The sequence below is a fragment of the Alligator mississippiensis genome, chromosome 16 (assembly GCF_030867095.1).
Source record: "Alligator mississippiensis isolate rAllMis1 chromosome 16, rAllMis1, whole genome shotgun sequence".
NCBI lineage: Eukaryota > Metazoa > Chordata > Crocodylia > Alligatoridae > Alligator > Alligator mississippiensis.
In genome coordinates, this window is record NC_081839.1 from 7,087,152 (window position 1) to 7,102,421 (window position 15,270).

General features: G+C 41.1%; 1 protein-coding gene across 8 annotated transcripts in view; it reads right to left on the reverse strand.

Annotated features, from left to right (window-relative positions):
* DOT1L (DOT1 like histone lysine methyltransferase) overlaps positions 1-15,270 on the reverse strand; it is a 95,847-nt gene that overhangs the window by 51,840 nt on the left and 28,737 nt on the right. For 7 of the 8 annotated variants that reach the window (XM_019489928.2, XM_014599792.3, XM_019489929.2 and 4 more), the window contains exons 5-7: positions 14,604-14,832; positions 10,578-10,672; positions 7,368-7,430 (exon numbers count right to left, since the gene is read on the reverse strand). In XM_019489928.2, the coding sequence (XP_019345473.1) occupies positions 7,368-7,430; positions 10,578-10,672; positions 14,604-14,832 (387 nt within the window). Of the gene's footprint in view, positions 1-7,367; positions 7,431-10,577; positions 10,673-14,603; positions 14,833-15,270 lie in introns of those variants that run through there. The other variant, XM_019489932.2, reaches the window with a different exon arrangement.

Here is a 15,270-nt window from a genome sequence, read left to right on the forward strand (position 1 = left end):
TAGTCACTGCAAAGTGAATCACCATGATGCACATTTTCAACTAAAATAGCACCAGAGTGCAAAATCATGCAGCAGACAGCACTAGTATACAGTCATACGGTAGTCACATGTTTTATATATATATAAAATAAAATAAAAAAATACTTAAAAGGCTCCATCTAGTCCACTGTATAAAGAAACGCCTTTGATTTAAACTTAGAAAAAGGACTTTCAGATAAAGCTTTTACCTACTATTGTTACAATTAACTCCTCTAATGATTAACAAGGGGTTACGGAAAGCCTCCATTCAAATTAACGCTGTACTTTTGACAGCAATTTGTGCCAAGCCAATTTCAATGTTCCCCCATATAATCAGTGTCTCCTGATTGTGGGTTTTTTCAAAAAGTAACAGAGGATAGAAAAAACATTTTAAGAACAGCAGGGTGCAACTGGAAAGCCACAAGCTAGCTACAGGACATCAAGGCCAGATGAGTATCTGAATCTGAAACTATTTTTAAGATTTTTATAGGGACTTGAATATTTTAATCAGAGTTGTGGAACCTGGCTGAGCTCCAGCGCTGTAGATTCATCTTTCCTGTACAGACAGCAGAATCGTGCTTTAACCTAGTTAGGGATCCGTGTTCTAACCGATAGGACACACGTGTGGGCTAAATCCGATAAAATGCATTTACCTGGCAAGGAAAAATGTTACTTGTGTGTAGAAGTGTTACCTTACTACCAGTGGGAAAGGAAAGGGGGCTGTGGGGGGGGGGGGGGGCAGGGAACGACACCTTCCAGATATAGGAAACTACGATCCAGAAAAGAAAGGACAAACTAAACTAGAGCCAAATGATGCACCTCCGATTAGGAGGTAACTAGTAAAATGGTCTCGAATCTGAAAGCCAGGTAGGCGGCGCTCCTAGTTCAATGACCCACTTCATTTCCACCGCACAGGACTTCCACATACTATGCTCTTAAAGTGTTTGTGTCCTGCTGATGCATCCCATGCAATTATGTTTTCAAGCCACAATTATCCCTATTGCAGCAGCTTCTCTCCAACCAAGATAGTTAGTGGTCATTTCCCCACCAACCCCTCACCATTTTGGGAAGAATTATCACCCCTGTCCCCCCAACCTTTTAGTGCTGCTAAGGAGCAGGTGCCTCCCCCACCTCCCCAGGGTTGCTGTAAAAGGCAAGATCTCTCAACATAACAGCACAAACAAGGATCCCAGTCAGTTCTGCGGCTTACCAAAAAAAAAAAAAAAAAAAAAAAAAAAATTAAGATCACATTTGGAGCAAGAACTGGCACAGAAACCCGAGTTGCACAGCCAGCTTCCAGTGAGCTGTTCCATGAGTTCAGACAGTACAGAACACTGTACAGCAACCGTCACGTAGGAAAACCGCAGCAAGTCGGTGTGAAATGTCAGTGAAGAGCAGTGAGGATGCTCTCAATCTCTTCCAATCAATGCCTCCCCCACCCGCCCCATCATGCACTCACACAGAAACATAATCTCCTTAGTGAATAATGAATGGAAAGGACCATCTGTAATGCAGATATTTTCATTTGATTAGACAATGCAGGAGACCTGCTTTATCTAAAGGGATAATTAGCTCACAGAAATCTGCTTCCGAGAGCTGCCAGCTTGCGTTGTTTCTAAATTTAGAAGCAGAGGCAGGTTTTCAGAGAGAGAGAGATCTGTTCGACTGAGACTGCAGGAAAATGCTTGCAGTATCCCACTTCGGTAACTTAAAGCAAACTGGCAGGTCATGCCCACAGGGAAGCAACAAGCAGCATGCTACTGAAGGTCTATATTCATTACAATGGAGAGCAACAGCTGCTTCTGAAGATCAACGCTCCTTTCCTGCAGCGTAGGACTCCAAAAAACTAAAGGAACTCATCCTCATTCCCCCCAAACCCAAGCTGGAAGCCCGTGTGGTAAGGCTCACTGTGACCAACTGCACAAATTCATAAACGCATACGCAAGAAAGTGTCTAATTCTAGCAGTCTCAATGCAAAATGTTCAGTTGACCAAAAAAAAAAAAAAAAAAAAAAAAAATATCAGTTTATTCTGCCTGGAAAAAGTACACATGGTTATTTTTAGGGCCCTGGCTAATGCAAAAATAACTAGAGGCAAGAATCCAAACCTCCAAAACATGGCATTATTTCAAAGCCACAGGGGACATTTGGAGGGCTTTTCAAATACCAAAACATTGAGTTTCCCGCTGAAACAGGGTATTCAAAAGTATCTTGGATAAACAGATATCTTGCCTGTTCCCTCACTTCAGAGAGCTGACTGTTAAGTAATGGAAACGTTCAGGCACAGCTTACAGCAGCTTTATGCTCACAAAACATGTTCCTGTAACTGGAAGTGGTCAGCTCAAGATAATGATTAGTGCTTTGCAAACCTCATCTTCTTTACACAAAAGTGAGATTTCTGAGAAGCAGGTAAGACCTGGAATACAGGGCATGGCCAGGCCTAGCTAAAAAGCCAATGCCAGGCCTGCAAGCTACAAAAAAGAAGGACTGTGGGACTTCATGTAACCACCAACACACATGAAATTTTACTTTTTTTTTTTTTTTTTTTTTATAAATAGGACTGTGGTGAGGAGAGCCCTAAATATAGCTATTGAAGCTTCCTCCTAAGAAATGATCCGCTGGGCCAACAGCAAGTGTAAAGCAAAATATACAGCTTCAAGCACTGGGATGTACCTACAGCCTTAATGAAGTTTCCGACACACCAGAATCAAAAATATACACCTGAGGTGCGTGATCAGTCACCCTCCACCTGCCTCTGTACAATCCCCAACCCAAAGCACTGGAAACATTGGATAAAAACTACTAAGATTTATGAACCACTTTTAAAAGTCAAAGCAGATAACAAGGCTTTCCGAAACAAGAATGACCCTGGTTCTTCTCCTCCTCTAACCCATTTTAGAGACCTGCTCGTACTTGTTTTAGAAATTACTTAGGGCTCCACTACAGTAGACTATTGATTGTGAGGATTCCCCAAAACACAAGTTAACAAGTCCAAAAGGGATATGGGGACCATGTGTGATTAAGGCTAGACCCCAGAGACTGGTGTAGGAAGAAGAATGGGAAAGAGATTATACAATACAGAATCTGGGCCTACACCCCACTGCACCTTGACCTGTTTTCTTTCACTTTACTCCAAGGGCCAAGCCTTCTAGAAAATTGTCTCCCTATGGCTAGAGTAAACTCTTTTTGCCAACAGGGGAAGCACGGGAAGACCTGACAAGTCCAGGGGGAAAGGAAAGGAGAGTGCCTCAATTTTTACCAGCAAAAAAAATCAGTTGTATGAATCTGATAACATTTCTCTCACCACCAGCCCTCCAAGTTTGCACACAGCTATGCTTACTGCATACACACAACAAATAAAATAACTTTTCCTACTAGGGAAATGCTAAGATGACAGGTGGTATGCATCGAGGACACAACTCATTACTAAGACATGCTGGGAAGAACATTCAGGCACTAAGTGGTGTCTCAGTATCATGCCCCAACTACCCAAAGATTGTTCTGATTTTGGGCCCATGGCTTGTATGTTTAACAGCCATGAAGTAGCACCTGTCTTGTATAAGAATCTGCAATATGGAGTTTAAACTTAATCTGATAACTGAACATGTGAAGAAACTCTCCAAGAAAGACTGTCATTAGCTAGTCTTAATCCCCTAAAAAAAAAAAAAAAAAAAAAAACCTCCAATTTTCTCGAGACAGTGGTTCAATCAAAGAAAAGTCTGAAACTAACCTTAAAAAACTTTCAAGGAGCTAAAAAATCTCTGTTCCATGGAAATGAAAAACAGAAAGGTAGAGGCACGGTCAAGAACAGGTAGGCTGATGCATCGAATCTAATTTACTTTGCAAGTGGAACATTCTAGCCCCAAAGGCTGAAGTCACTAAGATCCGAATAAGATGTCCCAGTTAACAAACTGAAAAGATGTTACAAAGCAACAAACTGAAGGCATTAGTAGCCAGTAATGGCATTTTTTCCCTCATCAGGATACATATTTTTACAGAAGATGAAAGGAGTGGATAGCAAAAAGAAGGCTGAAAGGCGATACCATTACTCCTTATAAATATTTCAGCAGAATACATATTAGGGAAGGAATACACTGACAAAAGAACAATTAGAAACTCACCATGAATAAATTCAGCTGGCAACTAAAAAAAAAAGGCCTCTTAAGCATAACCTTTCCAAAAGAAGTACTATGAAAAAACAACCAAACTAGTTTTAAGATGGAATATGATAGTTTTATGGGCATGTTTATATGACGTGGTTGCCTGCAGTAAAGGGGGAAAAGATAGGACCTCCTCAGTCAAGGTCCTAGAGATCAATCCCTCTCCCAATGTCTTCTCCCTCATGCCCCAAATGGGGATTGCCACCTTGAAGATGCTGCAGCAACCCATAACTAGTAGCTGTGACTCAGTAAGGGACCTTGGACTCCAATATGCCTCAGGATATTTTGCACCAGCTGCTAGAAAGCTTCAAAATACCGTTATAGTCTGAAAGCAATTGTGGGGAAATAGTGTTTTCTTACTCAATGGCTCTTTCCCTCTGCACCTACATGTACAAGTTGTCTGCCAGCTCTTCTCATAAAGACTTGTTTCTTTTTTTATTCTTGTTAGCACTGCTGCCCAGATTCATTAAGGAGTGGGAAAGCAAACAGGATTTTCTTCATTTAGCTTGTGCATCAGAATTGTTGAGTGTGTTCCAATCTCAGAACCTTTATTATTGATGATGAGACTCCATTGAAAAAAATAAAATAAATAATTTTGATGATCAAATTCCAGGATACTTTTATAAGGCTGACAGGGAACTTACTACCTGCCTTGTAAAACTAGTGCATTGGACATGGAGTCATCACGGACTGCCAAAAGTTATTCTTGTCAGTCATTTTACAGAGTAAAGCCACTTATACGGAGTTCCCCAAGTCTAACACTGGATATCCTTCAGTTAGAAATTCCTGCAGGTCAAACAATGGGTTGTACTATGACCTGACGCCTCTGCTTTGACTTCTATGGTAAGGCAGCAACTACAAAGCCCTTGTCCAAATTGTATACACCAGAGGAGGCCAACCTGTGGCACAAGTGTCATGGGCAGTCTCTGCGTGTGGCACACGGCAGAACAGGGAGGGGACACACAGCACAGCAGCAGACAGGGTAGGAGCAGAAAGTAAAGCAGACAGATCAGGCAGAGGAAGAATATCAGTGGCACTCAAGGAGGGAGCAGGGACAATTTGTAGCTCATCTGCCAAAAAGTTTGCCCTTCCCCTCTCCCTGCCTGCTTTACACAAAGCAGCAGCAGGACTCTCAGATTTGATCCCACTAAACTAAGCCTTCTTTCCCTAGAGGAAATATTTTTCTCCAATTATTTACTTGTATACAACTCATTAAAAATGAGAATGGAATTTGCAAGTTGGAATATAGAATATTCCAGTCCATGGCCACACCAATTATCAGCACAGACTAAAATCCAGATATCCAACTGGAATTAAATAGTGGCAGTCAAACTGTATTAGAAAGAGAAAAAGAGGATTCCCCAGTGCAGTTACCACATTCACTACCACAACACTCAGCTCACAGGGAAAATACTAAGCTTTTCATCCTTGGCGCTTTTTCTCTATTCTAGTTATGTTAATATTAATAACTTGCTATATAGAATTACTGGTCTTGCTGCCAGTTAGGAGGCAAAACACCACGCTGCTACGTAGGAGAATTATATGGAGAAAGATTCAGAACTCATTTCCTTCACCGACTGCCTTACGGAAAGAGTCAACTTCAACTACAGTACTGAACTAACAAATGTTGGCTTGGCAGAGTAAGTGTTCATTACCTACTTGTTCAGTTGAGATGAACTTACACGCGTTACTGACTGACATTCCCACATTTGAAAACACTGGTCCTAGCCAGTACCCAGAAATGAAGCCGGGTATTAGAAAGAACTATCAGATTATGAGGGTGGTCGAGCACTGGAACAAACTGCCTAGAGACATCTTGGAATCTCCATCCTTGGAAATATTCAATAGCAGCTTAGACAGACACTCAAGCTAGGACAATTTAGTCAGTGGTGATCCCACCTTGAATGGGGGCCTGGAGTAGCTGATCTTGTGATACCCCTTTTAGCCCTATTTTCCTATGATTTTATAATCCGAACTTTAAAAAAAATGAACAGTTTTGTTTCTACAGTGAACAGTGTTAGTCCCATCATATATAATACATAACATGAAAACATTTGCAAGCCTAAAGGCAAGCCATATACATTCCACAGTTCTGTCTAGATTTCTTCCCCACTCTTTAAATTACATGCATCACATGCAAAATATCTTTCAGAAACAATGTATTTTATATAATGCCAGCTGGTTGATGCACTGGAAGCATGCCATATGGCCCCCTCATGCAAAGGAAGGTATGTACAGTTTCACAGTGGGAAAGATTTAGCAACCTTGACATAAATTCTCATACAAACTAAGACTGGCCTATATCCGAAAGATTGATATCACACACTAAATGTCAGTTCCAGAAGTGCTCCAAGACAGGTGACAGTGTCACCTCACTCCAGCAGATGGCCTACTTCTCAAAGAGAAACTACAGAGCTTTTCATTACAAGGCAGGTTCCCCAAACATTAAAACATTATGAACCTTTGAACACACATTTTTCCTGCAAATGAAGAGTTAACATGCGCTTCTCCCAACTCTGGCTGCCAATGAGAAACCAACTGGTAATATTGGAAGTTAAAAGCCAAGTGGACCAAACTGTTCTAACAGATTAGGAGTGGTGTCTCTGCACAAATCACAAAGGGAAACCAGATTCATCTCCTGCTTACTTGCTCTCAGATTAGAGACAGCTTCAGAGATAACTGGTTGTAACTCCTAAGAGAAGAGTTTATCCTGAATCACCTAATGGTAACTCGTCCAAATGATTAAGGAACAACAGTGGCAGACAAGCAGGAGGATTCTCAAGGTTCTTGGAGTGCCACTGGAGAACCAAGATTATATGAATTTCTCGACCATAAGTGGCTAATCAGTAAGCAATTTTCTTAATGACATTTGAACCTGGGGACAGGAAATAGTATAATAGTGCATATGCTATTTCATGAGTAATGAAGGTTTAGAAGAGAAAAGGTTTCCATGAACTTCTGCAAGCCCTGAATACATTCCCAACACCCACACGTCAAATGTCAAGTGAGTCAAGAGGGCTTCGGAAAGATATTTTTTTTTTTTTGAGAGAGAGAATACCACTCTCAGCAGCAAGAAAAAAAAGCCAAGAAGCAATTTGACTCATACTACTTCTTGACTAGGGAAGAAAGTAGGGGACTGTGTACATTCTGAACAAGTGGAGCATAAAGTTTTTCATCTGAATTTCACTCACTGTGTATTCTGCATGTTTTTTCCCATACCATTTCATCCACTTTCTGAACTCTCTGTCCATCGTCTAGAAGAGGGGGAAAAAGGAAAAAACACCCATTAGGAAATCCTGCATTACTAGTTACATTACAACAAAATAAGAGGCAGCTCTGACAACTCACACTGGCCTGAGAAGTTCTTTCCCAGTAATGCTTAAAAAGGACCAAGGGAAATTCATAAAACACACACTGACAGTCTGCCCTTTTTAGTTCCCAATGGGAGACCCTTTCCTTTGCTTCACCATGGCCAAAATACCAAGGCTGGCTTTTTCCAGTCTCCTCTTTTCAGGGAAGCTAAATGTTCTGGGAAGACCGAGTTGACTCTGCTCAGCATTCTGCTTAAGGATGGTGCAACCTAGGCAACCATTCCTCCTGTACTATATAAACCCACAGCAAGCAGACGGAAGTGAAAACAGCCCAATCTGAACCCAGAAAGCAAAAAGGTGAAAAGGGATAAAGAGAAGTCGGCTACAGAGAATGGGAAAGCAGGAGTAAGCATGCAAAGCAACTGAAATAGCAACTGGAAGCGAGCACCACATTGTCAGAAACCAGGAAGAGCGCTTCAATCTATATCTAAACAGATTTGGTTTAAAACAGAACAGCAAGTCATTTGCAATGCAAGTCCACTGGTTGGCAACAGTTTCCTGCCAGACAGAAGAGAAAGGAGCTGAAAAAAATCTCTCACACAGACAGTCTGATGCCTCGGAAGCAGGGCCACTATTTCTGAAATCCTGACTCTACATATAACCTGTGGGTGCGTAGCCCATGGAACTATGACACTGCGGCAACAAGGATTAGTTATATCTATTCAACATTAAAAGTGAAACTAAAATAGCATAGGAAAGGTTAGAAAGCCTTGCAACTGCAGTCCACAAACACAACACTTAGACTGGGGAGGAAAGAAAGCTTCAGTCTCCATTAACAATTTGAAAATAACTGAAGAACTCTGCTATATTGCCAGTAGTGAAATAGTTTCTGGTGACATTTAAAACTTACTAGGTTTAAAACCAATATCCCCAATCAATGAATGGAACAGCTCATAGCACGCAACTGGTTCAATCTCCAGCTTCAATAATGGGTCATGTTTAGAAAGGTTCCATGTCCCATCCCCCCCAAAAAACCAGACTACAGATTTTCCCTTTTAACTGAAGCTTTAAAACCTGCATGAAACGTGGTAATAAATAAAGAACTGTTGTTACGGTCAAATGACTACAAACTCAATTCAATCCCCGTCACAAATGTCCATCAAGAAAAAATATTAAAACTGGGCCAATTTAAACAGAGCATGAGACCTGTAATCTACCTAACACAGATTCACACTTTCTGAAACTGCAGCAGCTGTCAAGTGGTTAACCTGATGGGACACCAAGGATAAAGTATGATTTTTTCACCTGCTCAAGTTATGAAATACTGACACAATACTCTTAACAAGAGGGATGCCATCAGGGTTTTGTAGCCTGTCACCTACAAAAGAGCGCTTATGCCTCTCTGAACCAGTTAGTCCCTAGCATGCCTCATCTTGTCTTGTGCCTAAAGAAAAAAAACATATTTCCACTATATATTTGCAAAGGTTATGTAATTTTTTACAGGCTTATTCTCACTGACCTAAATGCCCCTCTCATCCTTCTGTGTAAGTGGGCCTGAAGGCGATTAGTATCAGAGGAATGTAAAAAGACCTTGATAAAAATGAAAATCTGGCCTTCTCTCGCAAACAGAATGCCTTTTAAACTATGGCTACTGTTAAAATGAAGGAAGAACCTCATTTTTACAAGCTGCCCTCTAAATGACCTTGAGCATTTCAACAAAGGGTTGAGGCAAGTTTGTAGATGTGCTCCAGTGGTAGGTTTCCAAAGGAAACTACAAGATTCAAGGAACAGGGGTGAGGGGATTCTTTGGTCCTTCTACTGCCCTCCTCAATACAAGTCTTAGCACTCTTTGCCTATATCATCCAAAAAGAAGCTCAAAAGTTCTAATTTCTACATGAAAACAGACCCTATCTGTTTCCCCACCCTGACCCTCTCAAACAAGGAGCTAAAGGCTCTGTGTATCTTGCTGGAAGAAGTAAACTGACTTACTGTAAGGCTTGACCAACTTTTATTGTTTGCTTGCAGCTCCACCTCTCTCTTGGAATTGATTAACTTTGGGTGTCCCCATGGACACAGAACTAGTGGAAGTGTAAAGAAAAAACTGCTTGCCTAGGTATAATGGTCTCATCATAAGACTTCATTTTAAGTGCTGCATTTGGGTGCTTGCTAAGTACTACTATTAACTGAATACTCTAGTGAATTCTAGAGTCCTATCGGTTAAGTTACTCAGCAACTCCAGCTATATTTTAATAACTAAGCTGACTGGTTTATGGTTTGAGACTCTTAATGGGTCATTACTGCCACAATCTGGACTGTAAGTTCTTAAAAGTTCTAGGAGTTTGTGCATTTCATCTCCTAATATTTAATTTTGTTTAAACCCTTCCTAGATTTACTAAGCCTACACAGCACTACCTACTATGTTACAGGCCTTTTAAAGGCCTAGCCTATTCCAGACATAGGATACCAAATGGGGTCCATACTCTCGGCAGTGAGTTTAGGGGGTAGCAGAACTACTAGCAGCAGATAAAAACCATACATATAGAATCTGTGCTGCCAGAACACAAAGTGCATTCTGAGAAGGCACCAGCTCCTAAATGGACTGTGGTAGCTGGCTGAAAAATCCAAAATCGTCTACTCTGGTCTTCAGACAGCTGCCAGGCAGTGGTAAAAGCCTTACTCCACTCAGGAGATTTGCTTTGCAGGTAAAACACACTCACGGTTCTGCCACTCCAACACTGCAGGTTTTTGCTTAGCTAACCCTGCAACTTTACAAAAATCTTTTGTTCCCATTTCATTAAGGCCACACCTACCATCACCTCCTTGAGATCCTAAGGGTTGAATTACGCTGCCTTAGAAGCTTAGTTAATATGTTTTCTGATTACTCCATGAGCATTGCCAACAAGTACCACAACACACACAATTCCCTCCTCCTGACATTGTGTTCCAGACCTTGGTGACTTGAGCAGCTCTATATTCAAATTGAACTCACCTGCTTGTTGATGCAAGGCAATTACCTGTAAACCATAAAGCAGTGAGCTAGACCTTGACTAAAACACCTACAAATCTCACATTTCTAGACATAAAACTCACCTCAGCATATTTGGCTGGAATATCAGCTTTCTCCACACCATAGTGATGTTTGCAGTTTGTGGCTGCAGCAACTTGGAGCACCACCTGACCCACACCTGCAGAGACAGACAGAGAGAGAGAGAATATAAGAACAAGTGACAGTAAAAAAAAAAGAAGAAAAAAAAAACCACACACAACGAGAAAGGTATTTCTAGAACCCTCAAGAAGCCAAAATGCACATGAGGAAGGACAGCTTTGTGGTTAAGGTAGTGGACTGGGACTCAGGAAACCAGGGTTAAACGCTCAGCTCTGCTATAGTTTCTGCACAAATTTATTCCTGTATCATCAGAAAAAAAGGCGGATATGCTGCTTCACTTCTCTAGTTCTTTGTCCGTCTTGCTTATTTAGACTGTAAGCTCTTCAGGACAGGAACTGACTTTCTGCTAGTACATCTAGTACCTACCGCAGAGGCGGTTAGCCATGTTAGTCTGAAGTCAGGCACAAAGTAGGGCAAGGTGGCACCTTAGAGTCCAGGGGCGGGCAATTATTTTGGGCAGAGGGCCGCTTATTGAATTTTGGCAAGCCATCGAGGGCCACATGATAGGCAGCCAGGGGCATATAAATATTAATTTTCTATATTTTTTTAGGGGCCCTGCGGGCCAGATAGAATGGCCTGGCAGACCGCATTTGGCCCCGGGCCACGTGTTGCCCACCCCTGCCTTAGACAGTAACTGATTCAGAAAGTTCATGACTCTTTAAACCTGTTTTTTTATCCATCAATCAGTCCTCATTAAAGTTGCCAATTGTGTGCATTTGCTCACTGTGCTGGGTAGAAGACAAGGCAGGGTGACACCTTAAAAATGGCTGCATGACAATTTAGGAACCTATGTTCCACTTAAATGACTAGTGTCCCCTAGAGGGGGGATAAATATGGTTGTTTTATTTCTGTTTAATAAAACCAACAGCTGCTACGTGAATTCTTAAGTTTATGTCTTCCAAAACATTGCAAGTATATGCGTCAAAAATGCCCTCAACTAAAACACTGATAAAAACACTTGGTGGTTAAAGTAAAACTGGCTTTCACCTTTACAGAATATGCATACAAATGTATCAGTACACAGAAAAGATCCTAATCCAAGACAGAAACAGTACCTGGTAACCACCCCTCCCCCCCGCCCCAAAAAACACAACTATTGTTCAATGCCCAAAGTAATTTCAGAAGTAACTGCTATGCTGCAAGACGAAACATTACTTAAAAATGTATGAACTTCCCATCACTCCAGATTATATTTGCATCAGACACTACCAGCAGTAATTAGCTGCCATTCCTATACACTGTCTGCAGGCATTACATCTCAAGCTTGTGTGAAAAAAGTCACAGCTAATTTTTTGCTTGCTTATCTGACCCAGATTTTGCATCCCCTTTTGCAAGTACCTATAAATTCTAGTCATTCTGCATTTCTTAGGGAGACTGATTACCACTCTGAAACATATGACTTCAGTATCCATTTCAATATAGTTTATAGACTGGATATAATATTCACTATAATCGCACTAATGCACTTAAGAGTTTCACAGACAGTCATGTGAGAAACAGGAATCAAGTCAAACAGATAGAAAACTGCACTGTGTTTCTGTGCAAATGGGCTGCCTCATTGACTGCCTCCCGGAAACAGCAAAAGTAATTGAAGAGGTGGCACCCTTGCCATTAACTCATTATCTAAACAATGCACAGTTTGGTATGAAAGGGAACCAGGAGATGACAGTGTTGTGTAATAAAATATTTATACCACAGGAGAGCTTAGAGGCCTCAATTACGATGACATACAAAAAGCAGTCAAGGCTCTGAAGAGCTTACCATACTTATTATAAATAATAGAAAATGAATATAAAATAATGGGGGAGGAAGGATTTAAAAAACTGTAAAAATAATATGCATTTGTATGGACCAAATTAATGTTTCATTAGATGTCACTAACGACCTTCTCTTTAAAAAAAAAAAAAAAAAGAAGCATTGGGTTTGAACTGTGTCCTAATTCTAAATCAGTATAGATATGTTCTGCCTCCCCTTTTCAGCATCAAATAGATACAGTATACTTGACTTCTGAAACTGGTACCAAGTTACTGGTAAAATACAACTGAAACATTCGAGCTTGCTGCGTTCCACTGAAGGGCAATTCCTAGATGCACAAGAAACACTAAAAACTTATTGGATATCGTTCTAATGCTCGAATGTGGTTCTAGTTTGCACTGTACTTCATACTGACAAGAAAAAGGGGAGGCCACCCTGCTGCATGCATGCTGCGAATGGCACAAGCAGCCTGTGCATGTGGCACACCAGAGAGGGGTCAGGCAACACACTGGCAGATTGGGCAGGGGACGGGGATCATATTGGCACTTGGGGGCAGAGGGGTTAATTTGTGGCATGCCTGCCAGAAAGGTTGGCCATCAGCATTCTGAAAATTCACTTTCTGTCAACAGTGTCAGGCTTTCATTACTATTAGGATGAGTTATGTAAAGAGGAGACAATTTCCCTTGTTTCACTGCATCAAATCAATTTGAGAATGAACATGCATATTTGCAGCATACAAAGAAAGTTAACACTGTTGTGTGTTTACCTGCTATTGACAGATGTTAATGAAGTTTTTATACGTTATATTTGGGAGAATCCCAAGAGCAATCTTTGAGGTTCTTTTGGTAATGAACATCTAGCACCACTTCTGGTGACATGGTAAACAAACATTATATTAGACAGATCATACCTTTCTCAGACTTTTAGACAAACAGCAGTAGATTGTGCTACTTCCAGATACGATTTCCTATGACCTTAGTGAATAAACATGTGCACACAGCTATGGTACTGTTATTCCAGCACAGCAAAGCAACCCAAACTGTATTTGAGTGATGAATGTTAATAGACATTCTACTGTATTTTAGTTTGCACATTTTTTTAAAAAATTTTGATTGGATAGGAGCAGTGGTGTTCACCATTTCAGTCCTACTGGTCAGGATCAGGCCCCACTCTGACCTGCGTGCCTGATCTAGCACATAGGGCCACAACCCACAAGGCTCCCCACGTATCTGTGGGAAGGCCCATGGGTCAAAAGACAGCACCGGGGGCCAGACCTGGCCTACAGACCAGGGGTTGAGCTACCCTGAGATAGAGGACAAACATCAAAAAAGCATGAGAACACACATTTAATTTAATTAGCTAAGAAAAATCCACTGACAGGAAATTCTTACTACTCCTTTCCTGATGGAAGTCAAGGAACTAAAAAAAGATCAACTAAAAAAAGAGCATCTTCTTACTCATAACAATGTCTGTTCCACATGTTTGAGTCGCATGTGGCTACTGAATCAACAAAAAAAATAAATATTAGAGCTGCCTGCCACAGGGCAAAGGCTATTCATGGGATACAGAACTGGATTCTACTTAGCCTTGCAACACAACTGTCAAAGTTCTGACTATAAACTCTTTATTGCTGGCAATTATGTCATATGTGACAAGAACAAACCCAGCTTGATTTTGTGATAACCAAGTGCCAGCGCTGCAGACTTGGAGATATGGAGGGGTAACTTCCTTTTGTTACATAAAAAAAGGCAAACTAGATCTAAAAGCCAAAAAGCATAAAATATGAAAGCTGTTAGTGACATTGTCACAGAGTCATTCCAGAGCTATATTTTAAGATGAATAGCATCTAGCTACTGGGGCAAGATTGGAGTGTTCTTCAAAAGGTTCCTGAAGAGCCAATACTTCCTTCACTGGCAAGGGTGGATCACATGCTTGGCGCCACCTCCCATTATCATGGCAAAGAAAGCATTGGAATGCTACATTGATTCACTTAGTTTTGCTGGAGAAAATAACAGCCTCGTTGAGGATTACATCTAACACATGCTCCCAGCAAGAAGCAGAATCCTTAGTGATGAGTTACTTTCCAGCTGTAATATTAATATGGGAGGGGGGGGCAGTTTCCCCCTTAACTGGAAGAGAAAAGACCCCTGGACAGAGAAAGAAAAACGAAAGACAAAAGCAGTTATGTCACTTACCACTGCCCAAATCGACAAACAAGTCATCCTCTGTCATCTTAATTTCATCAATCATTTGGGCCACTAAATCAAAGGAAGTTTCTCCATACACCTCTGGGGAAAAGGGTTCATAGTTGTTGAGTTTCTCTGGGTCGGTCACCGAGTGGTTATATACTTGCTGCAGGATATGACGGAGGAGTCCATTGGAAGGACGAGTGTTCAGTTTCATGGGCTGGGTGGTTCCTTTCCACTAAGGAGGGGAAGTTAAAATGGGTTGTAAACCAAATATGAAAAAGAGGGGGCAGGGGCATCAAAATATAGGTGCATATGTAGGGAGCAAGACTGGCAGAAAGACAAATGTATTCCCTTCCATGGTAGTACAATTAATCTACAGGTCTTCCATAAGGAGACATGATAAAGAAATCCTGCAACAATGCATCTTAAAAGCAGGCTAATTTGCTTTATTATCTGGTATCGCCTCACTTAAAGGGTCTTTTCAAACAGTGCACAGCAAAAGCATGAGCTGATGCAACTACAACATCCAACTATACCACCAATGTAAGAGGGGCTGGATTTCCTTGCTGGAAATTGTCAAATGAGAGGAATCGCAAAGGTAGCAGTGGTGATAAAAAAATAAAAAAATTAATTAAAAAAAAAAAATGATGGAATTAAAAGGCTCCCTTTTCCC